At 47.6% G+C, this 17,232-nt stretch overlaps 1 protein-coding gene across 1 annotated transcript in view; it reads left to right on the forward strand.

Moving 5' to 3' along the window:
- The window catches only part of LOC139228008 (peptidase inhibitor 16-like), an 89,936-nt gene that overhangs the window by 24,026 nt on the left and 48,678 nt on the right, over window positions 1-17,232 (forward strand). The window contains exons 3-4 of the mRNA XM_070859158.1: window positions 78-187; window positions 561-649. Of these exons, the coding sequence (XP_070715259.1) occupies window positions 78-187; window positions 561-649 (199 nt within the window). The remainder of the gene's footprint in view (window positions 1-77; window positions 188-560; window positions 650-17,232) is intronic.

Below are 17,232 nucleotides of genomic sequence, written 5' to 3' on the forward strand. Positions count from 1 at the left end.
TCATTTTCTCAGTTAACAATTGCGTTTTATGCCCCCTAAAACTTTCAAATCCACATTTAGGATTATTTATTTTACAGGTGGTCTGGGCAGATACTGACAAAGTGGGCTGCAGTACTCACTTTTGCAATAAAGTATTAGGTCTGGATTATAAAAACATATCTATTCTGGTATGCAACTATGCACCTCCGTAAGTATAAATATTATTGAAATCTCTGCAGATAGCCATCTCTAGCCTTCCTAGATTGAAATATAATAAATTATATGTGGTATTTTTCATTAGATATTTCTGATTTACACAATTAGTATTGAGTTAAATTCTGTAAGATCAAGTAATGTTGTGCTCCTGTAGCAACTTATTGCACGCTGCGTTAACACTGTTGCTGCAAATATGTTTGTCTTTTGCATTATTTATGTAAATCTAACATATTCTGGTGCTTTATGACACCAAATTCAAAGGCTGCAAAACACTGAAGTAACAGGAACAGGATTTCTTTCTGTAAAATGTTTGACAGATAATTTGCCAATCCACTCAAACTTTGACATGATATTTCCATTTCCAGAGGTAACTATGTTGGTGAGAAACCATATAAAAAAGGAACTCCCTGCAGTGAATGTCCAGCTGGGTTTGAGTGCATTGATACACTTTGCAGTAAGTATTCCCTTATATAATAATTGGAATTAAGTACTGTTTGAATGATGCTGCTTCCTCTGCTATTTAGTGCATCTGATGGCTAGCTTTCTGTGGCCTTCGTAGAAAAGGAGTAGTGAATAGGGTTGCCAATTCTGATTGGATGTATTTCTGGAGGTTGAATCATGTGACATATATTCACATGACATTTGATCATGTGACAGTTGTAGCACTGACCCCCGATCGACCAGAGCGTCATGAGCCAAGGTCATGGGTGCATTGGTCTTCCCACAACACCACATTTATGATGGTGGAGCAGGTCTAAGGAATTTGGGTCGGAATACATCTTTCCTTATCATTTTTATCAGTCTGGGATGCGTGATTGCTGGGCAAAATTCTTCTGACCTCTTGTTTTGAGCCTAGGTGAGGCTTGAGTACATATAGTGTATACTGACTCACTGGTTGTTTTCTGTGACTGGTAAGCACTGTAATGTATGCACCTGTGAATATGCTCATAGGTTTGTAGAGCTGTTGAGTTGTGAATGGTTTAGCTAGTCATGTGATGTTCAGAAGACTCAATAAAACCCCAGCCAGTTAGGTTCAGGGGGTCCACGATGAGGCAGGTAGTTGTGAGCCTGGTGGATAAACTGGCACTGTGTAATGTGATTGTTCAACCTTTGCTGATAAACCAACTTGTTCTTAATAGCAATGTGTTGCTATGAATTCTTAAGCAAAGAACCCATGAAACAAATACGTTACAAGTACCACATAGAATATTTACATTTTCCTTGATTTCACCATTCGGATTTGATCTTGTTATTTTCTGTTAGTTTGTTTTGATTACAAATCTCTTGAAATGTCTCTCCTGCACTGCATCCAGTGGCTCCCCTCCCTCCTTCAGTCACTGTAGACCAGGTCACATTTAAAGGACACATCGCCTGCTTTCCCTCACCCCGCTCTTACTGATTCAAATGGTGGTCCTGATCACGATCACGAATCTCGCAGTCTGGTTAATTAGGGAACAGAGTTAAAATTATCAACATTCAAAGCAGGTGTGGAATTCCCTTGTGGCTGGCCCCAGTTCACGCCAGAAGTGGTAGAGTGGCAGGGTCATGGGGAAGGCAGTGGTGGCTGTGATGTGCAGGTGTAACGTTCTGTGAACACAAACATTTGGGTTGCTAGCAGCAGTGCACAGGGGAACCAACCTCAATTTCGGGAGACTTCTGGACAATCTGAGCGGGTTGACAATCCTAGTAGGTTAGCAGCAACGAGAAGATGAAATGACACCAGAACCACAGTAGAATCTGCCCAGCAGTGCTGCACTGTCGGAGGTGCTGTCTTTCGGATGAGACGTTAAATCGAGGCCCCGTCTTCCCCCTCAGGTGGACGTAAAAGATCCCATGGCACTATTTCGAAGAAGAGCAGGGGAGTTATTTGTGGTGTCCTGGCCAATATTTATCCCTCAATGAACATATCAAAAACAGATTATCTGGTCATTATCACATTGCTGTTTGTGGGAGCTTGCTGTGCGCAAATTGGCTGCCGCATTTCCTACATTACAATAGTGACTATATTTCAAAAGTATTTCATTGGCTGTAAAGTGCTTTGGGACGTCCGTGAAAAGCGCTATATACGTGCAAGTCAAATATCATGGAATTTGCTTAGCATTTGCCAGCCACCATTTTCACCACACAACACTTGGAATACAAGGAAAAAGCTGCAAAAATTAATTTCTCTCCTCAGAACATTGAGTTCTGGACGCTAAACATAATGGGCAGGAGTTTCCACTAGGTTGTGTTGTTCTTTTTCAGCACAATTCACCCAAATCAGCCAAACCAGGGCAAAAGATTGAGGAATTTCAAGTGCAAATTATATCTAGTGCAAAGCAAGTTTCTGCGCTCTTTTGCGCTAGTTTAAAAAGCATCACGCTAGAAGCTGGCCCCGCCCACAAAACTGGCCACAGCCCCACATTGAATTAATCACCATTGGGAATTTCCGCTAATTGTGCCTGTTTGTGCGCCTTGGAGGAGTCTCTTAGCATTAAGATGGTTCTGTATAGTTTTTTTATAGCCATTTTTACTGATTTAAAATCAGGTTACTCACAGTGCTGGATTAGACTCTGATTAAAAATGCTTAGTTTTTGTGATAAACCTATTTTCAGCTGTATTAATAAAAGTGCACCAGGTTACCACCCTTAAATACATCAAAGAATATTTTAAGTACTTTTTTAATGTTATGTTCTAGAACTTTGTCCATTTGAGCTGTTTCATAGAAGATTTTACATTTGGCGATATGCAAATGAGTTTGAGCGGAAACTTGAGCAATTTCCGCCTTTTATTTTAAACCATTCATTGTATGGCTAAAGTTTAAACACTAGAAAAATCTCAAAAGTAAGTGCAAAGCTAATTTTCAGACATCTACAACAATATCTAGAATTCTAGAATTGACGTCGTTGATCATGCTCACTCACCCACAACTCCATAATCATAACAGGTACACATGAATTATAAAAACAGATTGAAAAAAACAGAACATTTAGAAAAGTTTTTTTTCAAAAAAAATTCAGATCCATACATAAAAACGATTATAAAAACTGGATATAAAAATAAATACAAAATATACTAACAATAATAAGGGGCCAGAGACACCTAATCCGCCTGGGAGACAGATGGGATCGATCATTCGTTTACACTCCATCCAATTTTACTCTTTACTCAAGTCAATAGAGATTAAAATCGGACAGGGTGTAAAACAGGCACCCATGCCGATCCTGTCGGCTTCCCGCTGGGCGGTTTAGGTTAAAATTGGCCCCACAAAATCTAAATCTGCATCAGCTAAACAAAAGCTGGAAAGGGGGCAGAAAGAAAGGGAAAATGAGAGGCTGCACTGGAATAATTGGCTCAGTGGGCAGCACCCTCTCCTCAAAGTCGAAGACTGTGGGTTCAAATCCCACTCCAGAGACATGAGTGTAAAAATCTAGGCTAACACTCCAGTGCCGTACTAAGGCAGTGCTGCACTTTCGGATTTGTTGTCTTTGGGATGAGATGTTAAACCGAGGCCCCGTCTGCTCTCACAGGTGGATGTAAAAGATTCCATGGCACTATTTCGAAGAAGAGCAGGGGAGTTATCCCCGGTGTCCTAGCCAATATTTATACCTCAATCAACATCACTAAAACAGATTATTTGGTCATTATCACATTGCTGTTTGTGGGAGCTTGCTGTGCGCAAATTGGTTACCACTGTAGAATTTACCAATATCTCGCAAAGATTCCAGGTACCTTTCCCCTGCAGAGGAAAAGAATCCCTTTCTGGGCTTTTAAAATGAGTTTAAAGGGGCAGACGAAGCCTGTGGGGGATAAAAGGGAATGCATTCAAGGAGACCCCCCCCCCTCCAGTGTTTGGACTCATAGGAAAGGGAATTCAAAATGGACCTAAATTACAGAAGCTTGAGATCCCCTAAACATCTATGGGAAGGAGCATATCAATTTTAAGATTCTACAACATTTTGGCTGCGAAAAAGAGTTATCAAATACAGGAGGTGGGGCCAACCTCTGAAGCAAATTCGTGTATTAAGGATGCCATGCTATTCACCCCCTAAGAGACAATCGAATTACCCAATCAAGCACAATGGAAATCATGGTCAGGAAACTGGACAATCCTTAAACAATGCAAAACCAGTGATAGCACATTCTCACACCCTAATCGAGTTACTGCTGACAAAGGAGACATTTGAAAATCAATGGACAGAACAGTTTAAACAGAGCCCAAGAGATTTGATGGGAGATAACGGAGCCTTTTTTTGGGATATATCTATCCCCCAGTTTTACAAGGAAAAACTAGCAGAACACAGACTGGAACTCGCACAGACTCGAACAGAACACAGACTGGAACTCGCACAGACTCGAACAGAACACAGACTGGAACTCGCACAGACTCGAACAGAACACAGACTGGAACTCGCACAGACTCGAACAAGGACACAGACGGGAACACAGACACAGACACAAGCAGCCTGCTTCCTCTACAGTGAAGAAATGGCATAGTGAAGGAAACTACCAGAACTCATCAAGAACTGACCGAGCACGAAGCCCACGAAACGGAAGGTTGTCAGCAACCAAATTGACAAACACTCTACAATCTACTTCTGAACGACCCAAAGGGGGAGAAATTGCCAAAAGGGACTAACTAAAACTAATCCTAACCAAAGAAAGTGGGTACTTACCCCATACATCCAAAACGCAACTTACCGCATCAATGGACGCACCCCAACCGAAGGCTACGCAGTCCGAAGTCCTCTCCTCCGTCCGGGGTGTGGCTCGCCTAGAAGGCCAAGTGCAGCGAACCCCGAAACCGCGATTCACCGGCAACTGTCTAAAGGGATTGGTGAGCATAGCCCCTGAACCCTCAGAGCTATAACTTAGTTAGTCAGGGGAATTGGGAGGGGGGAGGCTGGGATAACTTGTGTAAATGTATCTGCATTCTCCTCTTTACCCCATTTAGAGTTTAAGCTGTATTCTTTTCCCCACAGGCTGTAATTTGACAATTTATTCAATTTGTTGTACCCCTCAGTGTGTTTTGGTCTGTGTGTGTTATTAAAGGTGTGCCTATTACTTCTTTTTAAACACAATAAAGCCATACCTGCTTCCTACCTTGAAACCGATTGTCTGTCCAAGTCTGTCACAGTCCCTTCATAATTCCAGTGTCTAGAACCAAGGGTGTGGGAGGGATTCGGAACCGCTCATATAAGGTCAGAAGGGAAAGCTGACCCCCTGCAAACCACCCCTTGCACATGGCCACCCAGATGGGACACTGGTACAAGGGACGTGATAAGAGAGAGGGACTGGTTTCAGGAAACAAAGCAAAATGGAAGAGGGGATTTCCTCGTATGTGTTTAAGAGGGTAAATGTGGCTAAGGAGTGGGTACTCGATCTATTGTATGCTGAGCGTCCAGAAGATGCTGCATCTCAATGGACCGAGAGCAAGGACCTTAAAAAGTCAATAGAGAAGGCCATTTGGCTAATTTGTCTTCAGCAACAGATCCGGCTTCTAGATGAGAATGAGAAATTAACGGGAGTATTGAGGCAGGCAGAAGAGAGGTCCAGCGCAAGGGCCGCAGTCGGGGAAAGGCTGTGGACAGAGGTGGGATAGTTAAAGGAAAGTAGGGAGCTCACTAAAGAAAGGCACAAAACCCAACTGGACCTTTTACAGTGTCAGATTATTGAAGCCAAGAATAGCGAACGGGCGAGGTGGGAAGAGAATTCCTGCCTCGCCAAGCAAGTTAAAGAGTACGGGGAGAGAGTGAGAGACATTCAGCTAGCCTATAAGGTAGCCAGTGCCAGGAAATTTAAGGCAGGAGACCACGGGCCCTGCCAGCAGCAGATCCAAAGTTTGAACCGTGCTCTATCCCAGGCTAAAGGCATGGTGTGCCTGATAAACCCGGGTATAGCCCAGGAACACCTGGTAGAGCAAGGAGAAACCCCTCAGTCACCGCCTGCAGCTCCCGGGAACGGCCCGGAGCAGCAGCGGTGTCAGCCAGAGTGCGGGGCAGGCAAGGATTGTGAACTACCAACACTGGTGGCCCCGAGTTTTAACTCGGCTTGGCAGCAGGGGGACGCAGGCGAGCCAATACAAGAAGGGCCGGAACCAGGGCCAATGCACCCGGTCCGGCAGCAGAAGTTTGGCCCGCCTGATGCCAATGGGGCAGCAGGACCCCTAGAAAGCAACTTCGTAGTCCCCCACGACACCCAAAACCTGAGGGCTATGATAGGCCACCTAAGTAAGCTCACCCAACAGGAGGATCCCTCAGTACACTTCCTGGAAGTGGAACACACAGGGGATATTAACAGGTGCGATGATTTGGAGCAGGCTAAGCTGTTGCTCTTCTCGCTAGACACCAAGCTGTGCCATTCCCTCTCTGCAGACAGCAGAAAGGGGCGAAACACGTACGCTACGGTTAAGGAGCAGGTTCTAGAGGCCATGGGTATGAACGACGGGAGTCCTTTCTCCCGAGTGGAGAAAACAGTGCAGCTCTATGGGGAGACTCCACAGGCTTTCGCCGACAGGTTGTGGCCGGTCTACGAAAGGGCCTGTAGTGGGGTTCTTGACCGGGCCCACCTAAACACTAACGAGCTGGCTCACTGGCTCCGTAGCCTGGTGGCAAACAGCTTACCTGGAGTAAAGCAAAAGCCGAGGTCTGGTTCGATCCAAGAGATCCCAGAACCACCGAGGAGACAGTGATCAGACAGTTGACACTGGCTTACCGGAACAGTAGAGGGACAGAGGAGCCCTCCTCTAAAGGGAAGGTCCATGAGATTAAACCCAGCCAAGGCAAGAGAGAGTGGCATCAGGAAGGTGGGAACCCTCCCCACAAAGGGGGCGAGTGTTTTGGGTGTGGGAAAAGTGGACACTGGAGGAAGGACTGTAGGAACCCCTGGAAAGAGACTAAGGGAAGGGCCACTCCAGCCCCAGCCTGTAAGGCCGGGGCAGGAACACCCGACTCATATGAGACACTTGTAGCCGCCCTACAGACGCTTATAAACGGACAGGGAGCAGTAGCTACCGCAACCGGTACAGTAGCCGGTACAGTAAAGCCCTCTGCTCCAACCCACCCAAATGCATGACTAGAGCCAGCGCAGCCTGTGTACCTGTGTTCCCTAGAGTACGATGCCTGGAAGTGACCATGTGTTACGATGGAGGTGGAGAAAGTGAAAGGGACCTACCTGCTAGATACTGGTGCTTCCAGCACCCTTGTATATGCAGATAACCCAGCTACCTCACCTCTATCGAACGGGGTCCCGTACAGTCTAGTGGGGTTCACAGGCAATGAGCAAACTGGTTCATTTTCCATCCTGCTCACCATTGAGTTAGGGACACTCAAAACCAAATGGAAGTATGTCCTGATGAAATGGGAGCAGAAGGGAAAAGGGATCCTGGCGGCTGATTTTATCATTGGGCACCAAATCCTAGTGGATCTCAGGAACCACTGTCTATGGGGAGCCATAGTGACTGACAGGGAAGGTGAGGTGGCGGTGATCCCAGAAAAAGGGGCCAAGGGAACATTGTGTACCATGAAGCCAAAGGAGGGTTATGACTTGGAATTACTGGTCAGTAACACCCCAGTGGAGTACCAGGCATATGTACGGGCACACCTTGCAGCATTCGCCACCCACAAACATGACTGTGGTAGGGTAATGGGGGTGGAAGTTAGTATAGAAGAGGATCCCATGACCTGACCACAAAAGCAATATAACTTCCCCAGGGAGGCAGAGGCAGACCTGACAATGGCGCTGGGATCACTGGTCGAGCAAGGGGTGTTAAGACCGATAGCAACCCATGTGAACTCTCCACTGTGGCCGGTTAAGAAACCGGACAACTCATGGAGGGCCACCGTGGACTATCGAGTACTAAATAAGAATATCCCTGATGTGCACCCACTGTAGCAGCCGTAGCGAATCTCATAGGGAGTATTCCAGCATCCGTGACCACTTTCACGGTGCTGGACATTTCAAATGCGTTCTGGTCCATTCCTTTAAAACGGGAGGACCAGTACAAGTTCGCCTTTACCTTTAAGGGCCAACAATACACGTGGAACTGTCTTCCCCAAGGCTTCCACAATAGTCCCAGCATTTTTCACCAATGTATGGCGAACTGTTTAAAGGGCTTTAGCAGACCCCAGCAGTTGGTGCAGTATGTGGATGACCTGCTGCTGTTTACCGATCAGGGGGAGGAGCATGGCCCACTGCTGGCTGAGCTGCTGGAGCTGCTAAAAGAAGAAGGGTTGAAAGTAAACCCCAAGAAGGCACAGATCGGCCAGAAGGAAGTCAAATTCCTGGGGCTGACTGTGCGCGCTGGGGAAAGGGCCATAGACAAGGCTAGAAGGGAGTCAGTACAGGAGTTACCAGCCCCCAACACAGTGACAGGGGTAAGATCCTTTCTAGGACTCACCGGGTACTGCAGAGACTTCATTGAGGATTATGCAGCCACCGCAGCCCCTCTGCTCAGGCTGCTACATAAGGGTGTAGAGTGGGACTGGGATGAGGGTTGCGAGGCAGAATTTAATCAGCTCAAGAAGGACTTGCAGACCGCGCCAGCCTTGGGAGTGATAGATGTAGGAAAGGAGTTTTTCCTGGAGGTGGCAGCCAGCGGGGACAGTTTGAGCTCAGTGCTGCTTCAAGAGCGGCACGGCCAGTTGAGGCCAGTGATTTACTCCTCCAGGATCCTCACAGATGTGGAGAAGGAATACTCCAACTGTGAGAGACACCTTCTAGCCACACATTGGGCAGTGAAAAGATCCTTGATCTTCACGGAAGGGTCTCCTCTAACTCTCCGAACCCACCACACACCTACTCAGATGCTCCTAGATGGGAGGATTAAGGACGGGACGGTGAGCAGTGCCCTCATTGCTCCCTGGACCCTGCTCCTCTCCCAGATGGACCTCAGAGTAGAAGGCCCCCACGAGCCAAGGCTCGCAGCCAACCTAATCTACCCAGGGAAAGCCCACAGGTGCTCCATTGAAGGGGTATGGGAGGTGAACATTGGCCTTCGGGCGGGGTTACACCCTACAGGCCGGGACATCTACGTGGATGGGTCCAGCACGGTATCTGCTGGCGAACGACTCACTGGGTGCGGAGTTTATGACCCAAGGGCAGGTATTGCCCTGGCAATCAAGCTCCCCAGCACCATGAGCGCCCAGCATGCTGAACTGTCCGCCGTAATGTACGTGGTGACCCACCCCGAGGAATTCCCTACCCCGCACATGATTTGCTCGGACATTATGTTCCCCTGCAATTCATGTACGGAGTACCTGGCTTTCTGGTCCTGTCGCGGATACACGTCCGCTGACGGGAGACCCCTGGCAATCAAGCCCCTGCTGGAGAAAATCATGACAGCAGTGGGGGAAGAGGGAAAGGTCTACATACATAAGGTGAAGGCCCATTCAAAAACCGAACCCCGTGCAGAGGGAAACCAACAGGCTGACAAACTGGCCAAAGAAGGTGCCCGCACGGGAAAGTTCTGGAACCCCTATGACACCAGCCACATAGTTGCGGTCAAGAATAAAAACAGGGCAGCAGAGAGTACAGGGATAGCTTTGGCCCCGGACTTAAAAACAGTTCAGGCACAGGACCTGGTCCTGAAAGCTGTCCTGAACGTGCTAGCTAGAGGAGAGAGAGTAGAAGATCCGTACGGCACAGCAACCATTACCGTTAAGGAAGGCATGCTGTTTAAAGAGGGACAATGGGTCGTGCCACAGCAGCACCAGAGGGAGTTCCTAAAACTGGCCCATGAGGGTCCAGGAGCGGGACACCCCGGGCCTGAGACCACCTGGCAACGGGTGGAACAGGCAGGATGGTGGCCGGGACTCAGGGAGGACGTCCGCGAGTTCTGTGCGAACTGCCTGGTGTGTGCTGCGAACAACTCTGACCCCCAGAAAAGGAAGGTATCCTTAGGACACGTCAGGAGGGTAGAGGGACCATGGCAGTCAATCCAAATTGACTACATCGGGCCCCTACCCACCGTCCAGGGAGGCTACAAATACTGCCTAGTCCTGGTGGATGTGTTCTCAAAATGGGTTGAAGCCTTCCCTGCCGAACAGCCACTGCACTAGGGACAGCTAAGATTCTAGTGAGGGAAGTGTTCTCCCAGTGGGGACTCCCACAGTATGTGGAGTCAGACCAGGGGAGCCATTTCACCGGGCAGGTAATGCAGGCAACCCTTAAGGTGCTCGGCATTGAGGGGAAATGGCACGTTGCCCACAAGCCACAGTCATCGGGTATTGTGGAGCGTTTAAACCGCACCATTAAAGAAAGGCTGCGGAAGGAAACGGGAGACTCACCCCAAAAGTGGATGGAGGTCTTACCATTGGTCCTAATGGAGATCCGAGCCAGCCAGTCAAAGAGCACCGGGTATTCCCCATACGAGCTCATGACTGGCCGGATCATGTGGACCCCCACCCATGTCCTAGCCCCGGTGCTCATAGAAGGTCAGCTCAGAGAAGTGAACCGGGACCGGTTTGTCAGGTACCTGTTTGAACACCTCAAACAGATTCACTGGCAGGCTGCTAGTAACATGGGCAGACAGCATCAGAGTAACCGATTGCTGCTAGAATCCAGCAAACACCACAAATGGGAGATAGGGGACCAGGTCATGGTGAGGAACTATGCTCGGATCGGGGTTTTTGAAGCATTATATATGGGGCCATACAGCATTGTCGACAAGGCAAGCCCGATGGTCTATGCAATAAAGCTGCCCCGCCGTACTAAGTGGTTCCACATCAACCAGTGCAAGCTGTACAACCCAGGGTCAGCCAAACACAGAGGGCAGCCGGGAAGGGTGAACCGTCCTCAGGATGGGGACCCTCCGTTGGCCTCCCCCAATGGTGGAGGGCCCACAGGGAATGTGGCAGGCTCAGAAACCGTGCCTTTAGGGGCGGTGAATTGCAGTACTGGAGGGGCTATCCCACCCATCGTTTGGGATTCAGACGCACCCCCAATAACCCAAGCCCTGAGAAGGACCCTCCGTACACCACGGCCAAAAATACTGTGGTCACCGGCATCTGAGCCTCAGCGATTCTACCCTAGGAGAAGGGCAGCCCGACAGGAAAGGCCGAAGGTCAGAAGTACAGAGGCCGCTCAGAGTAGGGACCACCAGCCAGCCGCTTCCAGCGGTGGGGGTCTCACAGGAGCAGTAGCAACGAGCTGTCCCAGAGACAAGGGTCTCCAGCTCACCAGCTGCGGGGAAACCCTAGCATCCAGGCGGCTATCAGGCCGCACAAGGCATGGGCCTGACAGGGACTAATCAGGCCACCCGGAGACAGGTGGCGGTTGTACATAGCTCTAATTTTAGTTTAAGGCAGCTGACTGCACCATTTTACATTTTAAGGTTTAGTTTAGAATTGAGGGTAATGTTGCAGTAATGTTTAAGTGATTGTTTTGAGTTTGTCTTGTGTGTCAGCCAGCCTGAGAGCAGTTCTCAAGGGCAGGATCCAGACATTACCGGGTGATGGACAAACCTCAGGAGACCAATTGATGTTGTTAAATTTTAATCTAGGTTTTTTCCTTCTGTAATGTGGTTGTACTTTGCCTATATGCTGGTGAATATAATGTAACTGAAATGAAATGTAACTGTGCTGAAATGCAATTGTAGTGATTGAACCCCCTCCAAGCTGGGAGGGTGTAAATATAAAAAGTTTGTACCTGTAAAGGGAAAAGTGTGCATCTATGGTGATGTTGCATAAGTGTAATGCATTTTGGGTATTAGTTTAGCTAATTTACGGGGAAGGTTATCTCTTGGGAGTTAGGAACTTTGCTCACCTCGAAGATGTTACCATAAGTGATATGGTATCACAGGGGAGAATGTAGAATTTACCAATATCTTGCAAAGATTCCAGGTACCTTTCCCCTGCAGAGGAGAAGAATCCCTTTCTGGGCTTTTAAAATGAGTTTAAAGGGGCAGACGAAACCTGTGGGGGATAAAAGGGAATGCATTCAAGGAGACCCCCCCCCCCTCCAGTCATAGGAAAGGGAATTCAAAATGGACCTAAATTACAGAAGCTTGAGATCCCCTAAACATCTATGGGAATGAGCATATCAATTTTAAGATTCTACAACATTTTGGCTGCGAAAAAGAGTTACCAAATACAGGAGGTGGGGCCAACCTCTGAAGCAAATTCGTGTATTAAGGATGCCATGCTATTCACCCCCTAAGAGATAATCGTATTACCCAATCAAGCACAATGGAAATCATGGTCAGGCAACTGGACAATCCTAAAACAATGCAAAACCAGTGATAGCACATTCTCACACCCTAATCGAGTTACTGCTGACAAAGGAGACATTTGAAAATCAATGGACAGAACAGTTTAAACAGAGCCCAAGAGATTTGATGGGTGATAACGGAGCCTTTTTTTGGGATATATCTATCCCCCAGTTTTACAAGGAAAAACTAGCAGAACACAGATTGGAACTCGCACAGACTCGAACAGAACACAGACTGGAACTCGCACAGGGACACAGACGCGAACACAGACACAGACACGAGCAGCCTGCTTCCTCTACAGTGAAGAAATGGCATAGTGAAGGAAACTACCAGAACTCATCAAGAACTGACCGAGCACGAGGCCCACGAAACGGAAGGTTGTCAGCAACCAAATTGACAAACACTCTACAATCTACTTCTGAACGACCCAACGAGGGAGAAATTGCCAAAAGGGACTAACTAAAACTATTCCTAACCAAAGAAAGTAGGTACTTACCCCATACATCCAAAACACAACTTAGTGCTTCAACGGACGCACCCCAACCGAAGACTACGCAGTCCGAAGTCCTCTCCTCTGTCCAGGGTACGGCTCGCCTAGAAGGCCAAGTGCAGCGAACCCCGAAACCACAATTTACCGGCAACTGTCTAAAGGGATTGGTGAGCATAGCCCCTGAACCCTCAGAGCTATAACTTAGTTAGTCAGGGGAATTGGGAGGGGGGAGGCTGGGATAACTTGTGTAAATGTATCTGCATTCTCCTCTTTACCCCATTTAGAGTTTAAGCTGTATTCTTTTCCCCACAGGCTGTAATTTGACAATTTATTCAATGTGTTGTACCCCTCAGTGTGTATTGGTCTGTGTGTGTTATTAAAGGTGTGCTTATTACTTTTTAAACACAATAAAGCCATACCTGCTTCCTACCTTGAAACCGATTGTCTGTCCAAGTCTGTCACAGTCCCTTCATAATTCCAGTGTCTAGAACCAAGGGTGTGGGAGCGATTCGGAACCGCTCATATAAGGTCAGAAGGGAAAGCTGACCCCCTGCAAACCACCCCTTACACCACGTTTCCCACATTACAACAGCGACTACACTTCAAAAAGTACTTCATTGGCTGTAAAGCATTTTGGGACATCCAGTGGTCGTGAAAGACGCTATATAAATGCAATCTTTTTTTCTTTTCTGATACTAGTTGATGTTGAGGCCATACTGTAGTTGTACCATTTAAGTTTTGTAAATGTTTTTCTCTGGCCCCACCCCCAGTTTTGAAAACTCCTATGCCTGTTAGTCTTTATATGTTTTTAGATCAGTCTTTGAAGTTTGCTTATTTGTTTTCTTTGTAGCATCTAAGCCAATGGCAGGAGGTAAGAAGTAATGCTTTGTTGCAGATGTTAGTGACTAATAAAAGATAGAAAATGCTGGAAATCTCAGCAGGTCAGACAGCATTTGTGGAGAGAAACAGATTTAATGTTTCGGGTCTGTAACCCTTCATCAGAGCTGGGAAAGTTCGAGATGTAACAGGTTCTTAAGGAAGTGCAGGGGGCAGTGAAATGGGGAGGGGAGGAAAGAACAAAAGGGAAGGTCTGTGATAGCATGGAAGGCAGAGAGATTTAAGAGACAAAAGGGATGATGGGCAAAAATGAGATGGCAATGGCACAAGTTAAGAAACAAAAGTTGAGTCTAGGTGGGGTATGAATGGTGGAATCATCACCAACTGCCCTGGGAAAGAGAAAAATAAAGGGGGGGTTTGTAAAAAAAAGGAGGAAAGGGAAAAAATATATGGCAGAGGTTATGGTCTGAAATTGTTGAACTCGATGTTGAATCCAGAGGCTGTAAAGTACCTAAATGAAAGATGAGGTGTTGTTCCTCAAGCTTGCGTTGAACTTCATTGGAGCAGTGTAGGAGGCTGAAGACGGAGAGGTCAGAGTGGGAGTGGAGCGGAGAATTAAAGTGACAGGTGACCAGGAGCTCGGGGTCACATATGTGGAATGAATGACGGTGTTCTGCAAAGCGGTCACCCAATCTATATTTGGTCTCCCCATTGTAGAGGAGACCACATCGTGAGCAGCAAATACAGTATATTAAATTGAAAAAAATACAAGTAAATTGCTCTTTCACCTGGACGGAGTGTTTGGAGCCCTGGACAATGGGAAGGGAGGAGGTAAAAGGGCAGGTGTTGCATCTCCTGCATTTGCAAGGGAAGGTGCCCTGGGAAGGGGAGGGGGTGCTCGGGGTGATTGCGGAGTGGACCAGGGTGTCGCGGAGAAAGTGGTCCCTTCGGAATGCTGAGTAGGGAGGGGAGGGGAAGATGTGATTCGTGGTGGGATCACGCTGGAGATGGCGGAGGATGATCCGTTGGAACGTGAAGGCTGGTGCGGTGAAAGGTGAGGACAAGAGGAACCCTGTCATGCTTCTGGGAGTGGAGGGGAATCCTCGGTTGAAAAAAAAGGAAGACATATCAGAGACATTAGTGTGGAAGGTGGCGTTGTCAGAACAGATGCGACGGAGATGGAGAAACAGGAAGAATGGAATGGCGTAATGGAGTCCTTACAGGCTGTGGGATGGGAGGAAATGTAGTCCAGGTAGATGCGGGAGTCAGTGGGCTTATAGTGAATGTTTGTCAATAGACTATCCCCAGAAATGGAGACAAAGAAGTCGAGGAAGGGAAAGGAAGAATCGGAAATGGACCATGTGAAGGTGAGGCAAGGGTGGAAATTGGATGCAAAATGAACTAAATTTTCTAGTTTAGGGCAAAAGCAGGAAATGGCAACGATACAGTCACCATTGTATTGGAAAAAGAGGTGAGGGAGGGGACCCGAGTTAGCCTGGAACAAAGAATGTTCCACATATCGCACGATGTCCCGTTGGCAGTTCGCAATGAAAAGATCTAGAGAGGGTAAGAGGCCAGAGGGAGGGGTCCAGGTAGAGCGAGAATTCTAAAAACGGGAGAAAGGGTCAGCTGTGTGGGGGGAAGACGTGAGCACGGAGGCGAAGGCGGCAGAAAAAGAGCTCAGCATCATGCCTAGCTCACAATTCACTGAGGTGGGGGCGTAAGGGGATGAAGCTCAGGCCTTTGCTGAGGACTGATCGTTCGGGGTCAGAGAGGGGAAGGTCAGAGGGGATGGTGAAAACGTGGCAGGGGGTGAGATTGGAAAAAGGGATGGGATCAGAGGAAAGTGAAGGGGAAGAAGGTTCCGGAGGGGCGTTGGTGTCCAAGAGTTGTTGAAGCTTACGATCCTTGACACCTGAAAGGAAGGAAAAAAGTTTTTTGATGAAGCGCCGAATGAGGCGAAGAATGAAATAAAACTGCAGACCAGGACAGTTTAGCGATAGAGTGTTGGTGTTGCTGAAGAGAGAGGTCGAGAACGTGCATGTGGCAGCACATGGCGTTGAGTGTGGATCCCAGGATGCGGCGAGAGCGGTGGTTTGAGGAATATTGAATAATACTCTGTCTGACAATGGGTGAGAAATTCCCCGGCCTAACGCACGGTTTAACGGCATTTTCTCGCGCTAAAATGTTTTCTTTGTCATAAAAAAAATTTAAGGACATTTTTCAAATTTGGTCAGTGGTTTAAAGCTATCATCAAAAAATAATGACTGCCTTTTTTCAAAACCATTTTTGTGACGTCACTAGGTGTCAAAAATAACGTTATTGTCATTTTTAAGGATAGTGATGAATACCGAACTGAAAAAGCTTGTTTTACCTGGTCGAGTCGGATGGAAATCAGGGATAACGGTGCCGTCTTGGAAAACGAAGCTGAGTTAAAGATTTTGGAGGGAAGGCTGCGTTTAGAGATTGAGTTTATATTTTGTTTTTAAAGACATTTAGGGGCATTTAAGGATTTTATATACCTGGATGACCAGGTGAGGAGTGTCTCCCACAAGTTCACCCCCTGTGGTCAAGATGTGCATTTCTCAGGTGTATACAGTGTGCAGTGTTGTTACATAAAGGTTACAGTTATGTGAGGGTTACAAACATGACATCACCTCCCCCCAACGTCTTTGGGTCAAAGATTGAGTCTTTCAGGCGGTCGACGCTCTCTCGTGGAGCGCCGCAGTTGGGGCTCTGGTTGTTGAGCCTTGGCGTGCGTCTTTGTCACCTGTGGTGATTCCGGCTCGTCCGGGCTGACCGCAGGGACTGTGCATGCTGCTGATGGTTCTTGTTGCTCGTTCACTGGAAGTGGTGTGGGCAGCATCTCATGCTGTTCCTCAGGTTCCTCAGTGTCCATGCTGAACCTTTTTTTTACTTGGTCCAGATGCTTGCGGCATATCTGCCCATTGTTGAGTCTGACCACTATGACCCAATTCCCCTCTTTACCAATTACAGTACCCTCGAGCCACTTGGGCCCCACAGCATGATTAAGAACAAATACAGGGTCATCGATTTCTATCCATCTCCCCTTCTGCTTGGGAGAGCGACCTGGAGGCATAAGCCACAGGTTGGAGTTGGCCCTCATCATTACTCTGCTGCAACATGCACCCAACCCCATAGGATGATGTATCGCATGTCAAAACCAATTTCTTACAGGGGTTGTACAGAGTCAATAACTTATTAGAACAAAGCAGGTTCCACGCCCGATTGAAAGCCCGTTCCTGACAGTCCCCCCAAAACCAATCGCAACCCTTATGCAGGAGCACGTGTAGCGACTTCAACAATGTACTTAAGTTTGGCAGAAAGTTTCCGAAATAGTTCAATAGTCCCAGAAATGAACGCAACTCCGATGTGTTGCCGGGCCTGGGTGCGCGACGGATCGCATCCGTTTTGGATTCGGTAGGCCGGATCCCATCTGCGGCAACCCTCCTGCCCAAAAACTCGACCTCTGGGGCCAAAAACACACACTTGAACTTCTTTA

Source organism: Pristiophorus japonicus, chromosome 17 (assembly GCF_044704955.1).
Source record: "Pristiophorus japonicus isolate sPriJap1 chromosome 17, sPriJap1.hap1, whole genome shotgun sequence".
Classification (NCBI taxonomy): domain Eukaryota; kingdom Metazoa; phylum Chordata; class Chondrichthyes; family Pristiophoridae; genus Pristiophorus; species Pristiophorus japonicus.